This window comes from Schistocerca nitens, chromosome 1 (assembly GCF_023898315.1).
Source record: "Schistocerca nitens isolate TAMUIC-IGC-003100 chromosome 1, iqSchNite1.1, whole genome shotgun sequence".
Classification (NCBI taxonomy): domain Eukaryota; kingdom Metazoa; phylum Arthropoda; class Insecta; order Orthoptera; family Acrididae; genus Schistocerca; species Schistocerca nitens.
In genome coordinates, this window is record NC_064614.1 from 899,867,438 (window position 1) to 899,881,588 (window position 14,151).

Genomic DNA, 14,151 nt, shown 5'->3' on the forward strand with positions numbered 1-14,151 from the left:
AAAATTCTTAAAGACAGCAAAATATAACCTTATAGCAAACACAATGGAAATGGTTAAGAGTATGAAGTGCATTTATGCCAGCTTCTTGAGTTGTTTCTCTCTGTGTTAACTTCAGGTAGAGAATTTTACTCAAACTATTTCAGTTCACGCGTCACCCTTAATGTTCATTTCTGATACCAGCAGATAACTTTGATTATTTAAAATTGTACAGTATCAATCGTTGTGAGACTGTGAAACAGTAATGGGACATTTCAGGTGTCACCTGTTCTTCTTCTTTTGGGTTTAGGTTGGATGCTCAGTTAGTATGCTTGTGTCATATAACAACACTGAAGGATGTAAACAATACTTTAAAGATAAAATTGCTATTCTGGATTTCAATTTAAAGACTGGTTTGACGTTGCTTCACTTCTGCATAGCTACTGGAATCTACATCCAGTTGAAACTACTTATAGCAGCCTAGGCTTGGTCTCCATCTACAATTTTTACCCCCCTCCACTTTCCTAAATATGCTTTCCACTTTTTCGCCTTCCCTCTTTGCTTAACACTGGCCTGCCATTTGAGTTCTTGATTTTGATTCTACACAGTAACATTAACACAATCTGGCACAGTACTTTTGCAAAATGATACTCTGCAATAAGCTGAGAGTACTTTAGCAAAATTCTAATTAACTTCAATTTTTTTATCCTTGCACATTTGACAAACATAAATAAATCACTAGTTCATTTGAAACAGAATACTAGGTTTTATAAACGCTTAGGAGGGGACCCTGTATAGGTTCATGATCAGGATGGAAGATAAGGCTCCAAACACAGACTTATAGCATTTGGATTAATATTAAAATCACTCACACAAATTAACTGGTCCATGCTCTGATACATATCTGTATGCATGAAGTTGGTGGAGCAGTGGTGAAGTTGTGGTGGCAAGCGATGTGGCAGCTAACTCTACTCATGGCTCTTGATGTTTGAATGCTCTGTAAAATATGTTCTTGGCAACATTTATTCAACTTATTACAGTCATTCCTTATTGCCAAGAGTACCAAGCAACAGCCAAATCCACATCTGAGGATGTGTAGCATGCAACGGATAGCCACTGACTGCATACCATTCACACCAAGGAACCACCCTGTTCGACTGCCAAAACCACCTTTTACATTGCGCCATGCCACTTCCGTTGTGGAGGGACTTCACTACATCTTTTACATTTTACAATACAAGTGCCTTAAGCATGAACCAGCTTCCAGTACACATTGTTTATCTTATAAACTTACACATATTATAAAATTTCATTATTTTAAACAATCATTTATCTTTTTTCCATGTACACATTACAAACTTTAAATCTCGTGTCACAAATCAATGACCTTAACTAACAAAGAATAAATACTTCATAATTACAGACACAAGTTACATAATATAAACCTGCTTCTAATCGATATAGGTGTTACAAGCTCCTCGCACATTGCTTCTATTTGATTTTGTGCAGATAACCTTATACTCGCAAACAAAAATGCTGTGTTTTCCGCCACCAAATTTTGCTAATTCCCAGTATCTCTAACTTCAACCTATATATATATATATATATATATATATATATATATATTCACATTCTTTACTCTGTTTAGTTGCTTAAGTGATCAAACATTACAGCTTTCAATTCTTAAGATGTTAGATTTGTTTTTCTGAGTAATCTCTGCCGACAGACCTGAATGGGGGGGACTGTTTCCTCTGGTGTATATCACCAAATATTGAACTATACATTAATGCTGCATGTCCTCAGGAACGTAATAAATGGTCACTGTGAGCTGTAGCAGCTGTTTCTTTGAAATATCTTACATTTTTGCCACTAAATTAACATTTTAAATTTTTTCTGTCAGTCTGTTTATCAACCCAGTTAAAGTCACTTCATTTGAAACCCATCCAAACTGCAGAAAAGAAAGTGCAGAACATCAAATATGTTAGAATCTAAAATAGTCTAAGCATCTATGTTTCAAAGGAATATTTGTCTTATTACATCAATTTTGTTACAGAAGGTACTATTTGAGCTCACTGACCAATATTTTTTAAATTTTATTTTAAATGTATAGTAAAACTATGTAAAGTTATAAATCAACAGTTTTTTTTATGTTTACAGAGACCATAAATAGGAAACGTCCACAGTTTCCTGTTTCAACTATGGCTGGAGACACTGATAATCACATACATCGTACATTGCTACTGGATGAAGACCAGCAACTGGATTCAACCAATACAGATGAACGAGTTTTGAGATTAGGAGAAGTTTCAGGTGCTACAGCAAAATCAAATACAGATGAAATAGATCTCCCACAGAGTGATGAAGCAGTAAAATCTGAGGAACAAGAAGGGCCGATGATCACTGAAGATACAGCCAAAATTAAACCTATAGTTCAGAAAGAGGTGATTTCATATGAAGTAACAGAAGCAGCAACTGAATCAAATTCGTTTGAAATGTTACAGGCACCTAATTATTCCAAAGAAGCAGTGAAAGACATTATAACAGATGAGATGCCAAGTACTACTAGTAGGACAGTTGCAGAAATACCAGGCTCAACAACTGTAACCATTCAACCAAACCTGGAGACTATAACTGATAGTGTCAATGAAGATGTAACAGACAAAACTACTTTGAAACTTCTAGAAAGTGAAACTGCTGCAAACTCAGAAAAAGTCACTCAACAATTCAGAACTGAGATGTCTGAAAATAATGGTGGTCATACAACTGAATTTCAAAATGATTTAGATGTTTTGGGTGCTACTGAAAGGAATACACTTGCTGAAACAAATTCATTTGTAAACAAATCCAACCCACAAACAAAAAACGAAGGACATCTACCCACGGTTATTTCCTTTCATGCAGATGAAAACCTAACAGAAGATCCCAGTGATGGTCAGGATATTTCTACTGCTAGTACAGTAGAGTATTTGACAGAAGGGGACACAGTGAATCTTGAATTTCAAGAACACAGTGCTATCACTTCTACAGTTCAACCTGACAATGATACTGTTTCAGTAAGTTTTGATAATGAACCAAGAGCAAATGAAGAGTTCCCTGAGGCTTTAAATAATGTACAAAATGACTTTGTTACAGAAGAAATAGACCAAACCAGTGAACATTCTTACACCACTCAAGGTATTGGCAGTGACAGTTATACAACAGAGAGCTTAGTTCATCACATTACTAAGTCTCATGGGCTTGAGACTGAAGCAAGAGAAAATCAGTCAGTAAACAAAGACCAGTTTGACATTAATATTGTTACACAAAAAGCAAATGAAGAAAATGACAGTACCAGTGATAACGAAGAAAAATTTTCCGTAACTGAAAATGAAAAAGCTGAAACACAGAGAACTTCGCCCATTATTACAAATATACGTGTCACAGATGATGACGAGTTTGATGGTGGAATAATAACTGATGATGACGAAGAATCAACTGATGATAACAGACCACCAATTACTACTGACAGAATAATTTACAAGTATGATAAACATGACAGCAGTAAGCCAACTACAATTGAAGCTTTTGGAGTAACAGACAGTGGCTCAGCATTTGATGAAAAAGTCTCAACAACAGCTTATGATAAGGAGTCTAGTCAAACTACAACAGAAATTCCATATGAAACTTCAACGGGAATAATAATCAATCAAAAAGATAATGTAGCTTTTAAGTCAAACAATCAGCACTCTACTCCAACAACAGAATTTGAGGAATTAGCTTTGAGTGTTGATCTAACTACATTAGAAGGAGTTACAGTAGAAACTGACCTACTATCTCAAATTAACAATGAAAGTGTTAATGCCTCCTCAATGACAAATGCAACAAGGCACGATGAGGTGCTCCTGAAAATACCTGATGGAAATGCAAATAATTCTGTAATAAATGGAAACAGTTCTGAAAGCAGCAAATTTATCTCGCAAGAAACTTACAAAATGTCAGATGATATTGAGAGTCTCCCACAAAATGGAAGCTCAGTTGCAGATTATGACAAATCTAGTGAAACTGCAGAAAATCTTGAAGTCAAGCCTCAAAAGCCCACTGATGTCCAAAGCAGAACACATCTCTCTGATTCAGATGCATCAGATACATTCATAAGAGAAGAACCACCAGTGTTATTGTTTAAAGATGAAATGGCACTTCATCAGATGGATGTAGTAGTTGCAGAAGATGAAGAAGAAGCAAGTAGTGCAAAAGAAGAGCAAACTGAAAAGGTAATGGATGTGAATCCACCTTTAAAAATGGACAATGTTACAAATGATACACTGCCTTCTGTACCAACTATTACTGCTCAAACAAATGATGCAGAAACAAAGAAACTCTTGGAAAAGGGTTACATGACTGGATTTCTAAATGATCAGAGTGGAATATCTCAGAAAAAACATAACATGAGTGCTGAAGGGGGAGGTGACGTTCTTACAACTGAATCAGTTATCCACGAGGAAAGTTCTTTTACAGAAAATATTGATTTAACAACAACAGAAGACAATTCCAGTCCAGAAATTTCAATGGAAAGTAAGAGTATACCCCAGGAAAGAATTTCTGCAGTAAAAGTGGCTGAAGACAGTTTTCTGGATGCAGAACATGTAGAAACCACCACAGAAATTACGACTGAGGAAGCAGAAAATTTTCCCACTTCTGAACAACCAGTTATGACAGAGAAAATTACAGAGCAACCAAAAACTGATGTACCTGCTACAATGATAAGTAATTATAATGGGACATCAATAAATCAGCAGTCCATAAGTCATGATTCACACATAAAAGCAATAACAGGAAACAGCAGCTCAACTGATGAAGCACCAAAAATACTGCCAGAAGTTGTATCATTCAGACACAATGTGTCATTAAGTGGAACTGAGCTGCAGCAAAACTTTTCTGAATCACGCCAGGAAAAAACAACTCCTGAAACAGTTGCACTTCCAGAAAGCTGGTTAAAAAAAGCAGAAAAAATAACTGAGGAAGAAAATACGACCATCTTAAGTACGACAGATGTTACAGATGCAACACAAGAGTTCACTGATAACACCACACCAAATGATGTTTCTAATTCAGCTGCTGAATACTCTGTTCATACTGAAAATTCACAGAAACTGATAAATCACAACACAGAAAGGAGTGACAATGGGGAAGACAATGAGCATATGCCAGGCAGTGAGGATGAAGGTCCAGGACAGACAATGAAAAAGAGAAATTTCCGCAGTGAAGACAGTGAAAATCTTGATAAACATGACCTTCTTGTTCTGCAAGAATTCTTTAGGAAGCTCTATCACCATTAGAATGTGATGGCCTTTTCACTATAGAACATCATTTAGTTTGCCTGCATATTCATACATTTTCATCTTTCACAACTTATTTAAATGAACAGTTCTCATTAAGATTCATCTTGTACATGCATCTTCATGTATAGCTTCAACAGTATTATATTGCTCATTGTTAGTTTGATTTGTCTATGTTAATTGTACATCAGTTGCTCAGGCATTTAATTTAGTATATCTTTTTGCAATAGTTATTTGTAGGATTATAGGAAGTATGACTTGGCAAAATATTAGTACTTATTCCAAAAGTACCATCATGACTACAGTTATAAAAGAAATATGTGTAAGCATGAAGCAAAAGTAATATTTATCATGGGTTAATGAGATATCATTAAGGGGAAACTCAATCACCAAAATGCTTCTGGAAACCATTGTAAGACAGGACACTTTTTGCATGGCTCAATAAGGTTTTTCAGCTTTGTCCCTGGATATTGTTACAAGCAACAAATATGGGAAGCAGAATTAGCATGAAGTTCACCTATAAGGTGTCATATTGCTAGTCTTAAATTTTACAAACAAAGCTGATAGAAGTGCAGTGAACTTAAATGTAGATTTATGCTGTTTACTGATATTCATGTAAACATAAATGAATGTGTTTCAAAGCCATCACATGTGTAAGTAACATGAGTTGTTGTTTACACAAGTGTTTTATAGCTTTGAAAATACTTTTCTACAATTGTTTTGGCTCTTCCCTTGTACAAATTTATTTATTTTATTACCTCCATGCATTCTCTTGACTGCAGTCTATGGAATGATTTAAAATGTGGTGTTCTTCTCACCAGCAGAGATATTTATTCTACAGTTGACATGTTCATAGTTTATGTTATGTTGGAATGAGACACTCTGTGTGCATTTTGTTCTGGAGATTTTGATATTGCCCAAACAATATGTCGCAGGTCTGCAGATTATCCGTCCGGGTAATATGAGTTAAGGTAACTGCTTGGAATTCCAAATAAAGTGTATGTAAAGAAATTTGTCAGTTTATGATATTACAATGATAAATCATTCTGAGAAGAAAATTAGCAAAATCTGGCTGAAAGATGAACCATTCAATAGATGACTGACATTGACAAAATAAAACATTATTATCAATGAAATAATTTTATCTTTTAATTCAGATTTTAAAAATCTTTTGTCAATGCCATTCCACTACATAATTGTTAGTTTCCCACTCAACAGATGGAAATTTACCACATATTACAAAATTTTGTTGTAAAAATGGAGATATAAAATAAATTGCTCACAGTATGTGAAGTGTAGGTGCTATTAACAAGCCAATGAATAGACATACTTTTAAGAAATGCAAACTGAAACTGTAAGGTGAACTGCATTTTCAAGCTGTGATAGTTGCTTTATGAATTATTATAGTGCTATCAACAGTTGAAAGTTACATTGAAATCTGGTGCAGATTCAGATCTTTGTGTGTCATAGAGACCTGCAACTTCGCATATTGATATTTTATTATGTAATACATTAAATGTTAAATACAGGGAAAATGTGTCAAACACTGAGACTTCTCAAAAGACTGAAATTTAACCTTAGAACTCCTAATAAATGTATGGAAATAATCATTTTTCTATACAGATGTCTGTTGATGTGACATAAAGCTTAATATTCTGTGCTGTATGGAAATAGATATCATGTGAAAATATTTAAATAAAATGTTTTTTATGTACTTATAAATGTTTGCTTTTTCATCAAACAATTGATTAATAAACCAATTAAGGAATATTTACTCGGACATGCGAACCATACTCCGACGACAACAATTATCAACAAAAAATTGTTTTTTTTCCCTAGATAAATACACTGTAATTTTGGTTGTAATTGTGTTTTGAATTCAAATCAGTTGAGTTTTCTTAAATAGTGTGGATAATTTACGAATAATAACATTTGTCTACTCAGTTCAGAGATAGTTAATGGAACAGTGGTTGGAACTGAAGAAACTGGCCATGTTTGTATGATGTTGCTAAGTATGCCACATCAAGGGAGCTCAGAAACTGGTGCATGACACAGAAATCTCATTCAGTTCTAAACATTTATAGAAAAGTGAAAAAAAGAGCCACAATAAATGAACACATATTTTTCTCATGCTGAATGTCTTTCTTGTTTGAATTACACTTAAACAATAACCTGGCAATGTAGAAGATGCTCACTTCCCTTCATACAATATTTCTATAGAAGAAACATATTTTTTGATTTTTTCAGCACATTCATTTAACACACCACTACAGTTATGTGTGAACTAGTCAATATAAGAGTCTGTAAAACGCACTTCTAGTGACATGCTGCACATACTTTCATATGCTTTGTATGTGTCATTTTGTAGTCAGTACTACTTCTTCTTCTTCTTCTTCTTCTTCTTCTGAGGAGGTCATCTCCATCAGCAGCGATATTCTGCAAAGTACTGTGAAGTGCGTGGCAGAGAGCATGTGTCACTACACCAACATTCTCATATGGAGCATGAGAAAAATCACTGCTTGAATAGCTGTAATCTTGTCTTCATGGTTACAGCAGGAGCGATTTGGGAAGGGGGCAGATCACTCACGTAATATTGCTCCTTGATATTTGTGTAACCTTTTAGAGGCATATTGATGCTATCACTTACTTTGTTGTAAAGCTTGTATCAAAATGTACAACTTTCTGGCATTACTTGATTTATGGGATCACGAATATATCTGCCTTAATTATGAATAAGCAAATAGGAATGTGGGTAAGCTACTACAAACACCATAGTGAACACATTACCATAGCCAAAATAGACATGAAGCCCATGCTCACCACAGTAGTACAAATTTATGTGCCATCTAGGTCCGGAGATGATGAAGAGACTCAATACATGTATGATGAGATAAAAGAAATTATTCAGACAGTTAAGGGATATGAAATTTTAATAGTGATGGGGAACTGGGATTCAATAGTAGGAAAAGGAAGGGAAGGAAAAATAGTAGGTGAATATGGATTGGGGGAAGGGAATGAAAGAGTTCTACACAGAGCACAATTTATTCATCACCAACACTTGGTTTAAGAATCATAAAAGAAGACTGTATCTGTGGAAGAGACCTGGAGAGAATGTATGGTTTCAGATTGATTATATAATGGTAAGACAGAGATTTAGGAATCATGTTTTAAATTATAAAACATTTTGAGGAGTAGATGTGGACTCTGATCACAAGTTGGTTATGAACTGTAGATTAAAACTGAAGAAATTGGAAAGAGATAGGAAATTGATGAGACAGTATCAGATATACTGAAAGAATAAGAGGTTGCTGAGAGCTTTGGTGGGAGCATTAGGCAATGGTTGATTACAACAGGGGAAAAGAATGCAGTCTAAAATGAATGGGTAGCTTTAAGAGATGAAATAGTGAAGGCAGCAGGGGATCAAATAGGTAAAAAGACTAGACCTAGTAGAAATCCTTGGAAAGAAGATATATTGTATTAACTGATGAAAGGAAAAAATATAAAAATACAGAAAAAGGAGCAGGCATTAAGGAATATAAACATCTAAAAAAGTCAATGCAAAATGGCTAAGCAGGAATTGCTAGAGGACAAATGTAAGGATTTAGAAGCAGATTTCATTCATGGAAAGATAGATAGCACCTACAGGAGAATTAGGGAGGTCATTGGGGAAAAGAGGACAGCTGTATAAATATCAAGAGCTCAGATGGAGAACCAGTCCTACACAATGAGGGGAAAGCTGAAAGGTGGAAGGAGTATCGAGAGAGTCTGTACAATGGAGATTAACTTGAAGGCAATATTATAGAAAGGGAAGTGGACATAGATGCCAGGAGCAGACGATATTCCATCAGAACTACTGATAGCCTTGGGAAAGGCAGCCATAACAAAATGCTTTCATCTGATGTGCTAGATGTATGAGATAGGTGAAACACCCTCAGACTTCAAGAATAATCCCAATTCCAAAGAAAGTAGGTGCTGACAGGGATGAAAATTACTGACCTATCAGCTTAATAAGTCATAGTTACAAAATACTAACATGAATTCTTTATAAAAGAATGGAAAAACTGATAGAAGCCGACCTTGGGGAAGATCGGATTGGATTCCAGAGAAGTGTAGGAACACACAAGGCAATACTGACCTTACAACTTATCTAAGATGATATGTTAAGGAAAGGAAAATCTACATTTATAGCATTTGCATACTTAGAGAAAGCTTTTGACAATGCTGGCTGGAATACTCTCTTTGAAGTTCTGAAGGTAGCAGGGGTAAAATACAGGGAGCAAAAGGTTATTTACAGGTTGTACAGAAACCAGGCATCAGTCATAGGAGATGAGCAGTGTGAAAGCGAAGCAGTGGTTGAGAATGGAGTGAGGCAGGGTTGTAGTGTGTGCCCAAAGTTATTCAATCTGTACATTGAACAAGCAATAAAGGAAACCAAAGAAAAATTTTGAGTAGGAATTAAAGATGAGGGAAACGAAATTGTTTGCCAATGACATTGTAATTCTGTCAGAGACAGCAAAGGGCTTGGAAGAGCAGCAGAACAGAATGGGCTGTGTTTTGGAGGATATAAGATTAACATCAACAAATGCAAAACAAAGATAATGAAACGTAGTCAAAGTAAATCAGGTGATGCTAATGAACTCAGATTAGGAAATGAGCCACTTAAAGTAGTAGATGAGTTTTGCTATTTGGGCAGCAAAATAAATGTGATGGCCAAAGTAGAGAAGATATAAAATGCAGACTTGCAATGGCGAAAAAAGAATTTCTGAAGAAAAGAAATTCATTAACACTGAATATAGATTTAAGTGTTAGGAAGTCTTTTCTGAAAGTGCTTGTCTAGAGTGTAGCCATGTGTGGAAGTGAAACATGGACAATAAACAGTTTGGACAAAAAGGGAATAGACACTTGTAAAATGTGGTGCTACAGAAGAATGTTGAAGATTAGATAGATAGATCACATGACGAATGAGGAGGTGCTGAATAGATCTGGGAGAATAGATTTGGGAAGACATGAAGTTTGTGGCACAACTTGAACAAAAGAAGGGATTGGTTGACAGGACACATTCTGAGACATCAAGGGATCACCAACTTAGTATTGGAGGGAAATGTAGGAGTTAAAAATCATAGAGGGAGACTGCCACAATAAACTCAAATCCACTGAGATAGAAACTGAAGGTGCATGTGAGATAATTACATAATTCGATTTTTCTGTCGCCACCAGACTCACCTCTTGATGTGACTGAAAACTTTAGAGGAAACCTCTTACAGTTTTGTTAGTGGTGAGCATGATAAGACATCTTGTGAAATGTTACTAAATGCCTTATCTGAAAACTACCTAGACCAGATAGTTAGGAACCCCACTCGTGATGGAAATATATTAGCTCTAATGGCAACAAATGGGCCCGACCTCCTTGAGGATGTCCACATCGAAACTGGTATCAGTAACCACAATGCGGTTGTCGCAACAATGATAACCACAGTACAAAGGACGACTAAAACAAGCAGAAATATATATGTGTTCAATAAATTAAATAAAAAACTCAGTAGTGTCATATCTCAATAAGGAACTCGAAACTTTCAGCACAGGTCAGGAGCATGTAGAGGAATTCTGGCTCAAGTTTAAAAGAATAGTTGACCACACACTGGATAGATATGCACGTGCCACAAGAATTCATAATGGTATACTATAACTGAAAAGAAACTCCTAAACAAACAGCAATAGGCCTACACATAGAGATATGCTGAATGAAACATGTTTGGCTGTCAAGAGAGCAATGCATGATGCCTCCAGTAACTGCCATAGCAGAATATTGTCAAATGACACTTCAAAAAACCCAAAGAAATTCTGATGGCACCAAAGTTAGTGTCCAGTAAGCATAGGTTGCAGCTGTCTACAACAAGTGTAGTAGAAGTGATCCACAAAACTACTGTCCAGTATCCCTGATATTGATTTGTAGTAGAATCTTAGAAGATATTCTGAAGTATCTTGAAGAGAATGACCTCCTCAGGGCCAAGCAGTATGGATTTTGAAAACACCAATTACGTAAATCCAACTTGCATTTTTCTCACATGACGTACCGAAAGCTTTTGGATCAAGGCAACGAGGTAGAGACAATATTTCTTGATTTCTGAAAGGCATCTGACTCAGTACCACACCTATGCTTATTGTCAAAAGTATGATAATATGGGAGGTTTATATAGTAGGGAGGACACAGTATGTTATATTGGATGAAGAGTCATCATCAGATGTAGATCTAAGTTTGGTTGTGTCCCAGGGAAGAGTGTTGGAGCCCTTGCTGTTCATGTTGTAAATTAACGGCCTTGCAGATAATATTAATAGTAAAATCAGGTTTTTTGCAGATGACACCATTATCGATGATGAAGTACTATCTGAGAGAAGCTGCATAAATATTCAGTCAGATTTTGATAAGATGCCGCAGAGACTGGCGATTTGATCTAAATGTTCAGAAATGTAAAACTTTGCACTTCACAAAATGAAAAAAATGTAGTATCCTATGATTATAATATCAGTGAGTCACTGTTGGAAATGGCCAACTCATACAAATACCTGGGTGTAACACTTTGTAGGAATAAGAAATTGAATGATCACATAGGTTCAGTTGTGGGAAAATCAGATAGTAGATTTTGGTTTACTGGTAGAATACTGGAAAAGTGCAATCATACTACAAAAGAGATTGCTTACAAATCACTTGTGTGACTGGTTCTAGAATACTGCTCAAGTGTGTGGGACCTATACCAGATTGAACTAACAGGGAATATTGAATATACAGAGAAGGGCAGCATGAATAGTCAAGGTTTGTTTAATCCATGGGAGGGTGTCACAGAGATGCTGAAGGAACTGGACTGGCATACTCTTGAAGACAAACCTAAAGTATCCCAAGAAAGTCTATTAACAAAGTTTCAAGAACCAGCTTTAAATGATTACTCTAAGGATATTCTACAACCCTCGAAGTATTGCTCACATGGAGATCATGAGGATAAGATTACAATAATTACTGCACACACAGAGGCATTCAAACAATCATTCTTCCCACACTCCCTAGGTGAACAGAACAGAAAGAAACCCTAATAACTGGCACATTTGGATGTACCCTCTGCCATCTGCTTCACAGTGGTTTAAAGAGTATAGATGTTGAGATGAATACAGTAAGCAGATTCAGAAGGAAGTAGACTGCATAGTTACTCAACAATAAAGAGCCTTGTGCAGGATAGAGTGGCATGGAGAGCTGCATCAAACCAGGCTTTGGAATAAAGACAAAACAACAACAGCTGCTGCAGCTGAAAGCCACGAGAATTTGTCATTTAGACATGCAAAACCACAGCCTGTTGGGGCCACGACCTTTATGAACTGTTGCATTAGGCCAAACATGGTGTGAAATGGAAGAAGTAGTACATCTCAGTGAGCTACCAGACTTCCACACTGCACATTTTTGGGCCCATTTCCACCCCTCCTAAGACCATTTCATTTGTATGTAGTGTGATTTTTAATCACAACAACTGTGTTTTTAAAGAAAATCTTGGAATCTTGATGTACTCTAAATCAAACAGCAATTACTATGAATATTCATATCTTTTCCATTTGTCTTCTTCATACTATCACAAGTTTAAACGTTTTCCAAAACCTGATAGTGAAGCCAGCATTCACAATTAGGGCAGGGGGGACATGTCCAGTGTTTAGCAAACCAGCTTGCGATTTGCTTTAACACATCTCTAAAAAGTCTCCATTCCTATGAACTGCACTCTTAAATAGCACAGGAAATGAAATTCTGTTTCATTAGGACCAAATTAAGCAGCAAATCTCCAAAGTCATGAAATTAAAATATAAAATTAATAACAGAAATAAAATGTTTATGAACCCAAAAAAGGCAAGCCATAAGTTTAAGTAAAAGCAATCAACAATACAATATTAAGTATCAGCTTGAGTTTCCAAGGAACTCCTCCACAGAATAGAAGGAGTGACCCATGAAGAAACTCTTCAGTTTTGTTTTGAAAGTGCGTGGACTGCTGCTAAGATTTTTGAATTCATGTGGTAGCTTACTGCAAATAGATACAGCAGTATACTGCACACCTTTCTGCACAAGAGCCGGCCAGTGCAGTGGAGCGGTTCTAGGCACTTCAGTCTGGAACCGTGCGACCGCTACAGTTGCAGGTTCGAATCCTGCCTTGGGCATGGATGTGTGTGATCTCCTTAGGTTAGTTAGGTTTAAGTAGTTCTAAGTTCTAGGGGACTGATGACCTCAGATGTTAAGTCCCATAGTGCTCAGAGCCATTTGAACCATTTTTTTTTCTGCACAAGAGTTAAGAAAGTCTGATACAAATTCAGGTTGGATTTCTGCAGAGTATTGAATGAGTGAAAGGTGCTTATTCTTGGGAATAAGATGATATTGTTAGCAAGGAAGGACAGTAAAGAATATATATTTTGAGAGGCCAATATCAAAATACTCAGACTAGTGAACAGCAGTTGACAAGAGATTTACAAACTTACACCACTTATTGCCCAAATCACCCCTTTCTGAGCAGAAAATATCCTTTTAGAATGGGTAGAGTTACCCTAAAATATAATACCATATGACATAAGCAAATAAAAATAAGCTAAGTAGACTAATTTTTGTGTCAAACCATCACATACTTCAGATACCTTTCGGATAGTAAAAATGGCATTAAGTCTTTGAACAAGTTCCTGAATGTGGGCTTTCCATGGCAGTTTACTATCTATCTGAACAGCTAGAAATCTGAACTGTTTAGTTTCACTAATCATAAGCCCATTCTGTGAAATTAAAATGTTGAGTTTTGTTGAATTGTGTGTTAGAAACTGTAAAAACTGAGTCTTACTGTGGTTTAGT

General features: G+C 36.0%; 1 protein-coding gene across 1 annotated transcript in view; it reads left to right on the forward strand.

The window, feature by feature from the left end:
* LOC126192203 (serine-rich adhesin for platelets) overlaps window positions 1–6,969 on the forward strand; it is a 171,264-nt gene extending 164,295 nt beyond the window's left edge. Inside the window, exon 7 of the mRNA XM_049932586.1 lies at window positions 2,134–6,969. Coding sequence (XP_049788543.1) covers window positions 2,134–5,291 — 3,158 coding nt within the window. The 3' untranslated portion in view covers window positions 5,292–6,969. The remainder of the gene's footprint in view (window positions 1–2,133) is intronic.
* The last annotated feature ends 7,182 nt before the right edge of the window (window positions 6,970–14,151 follow it).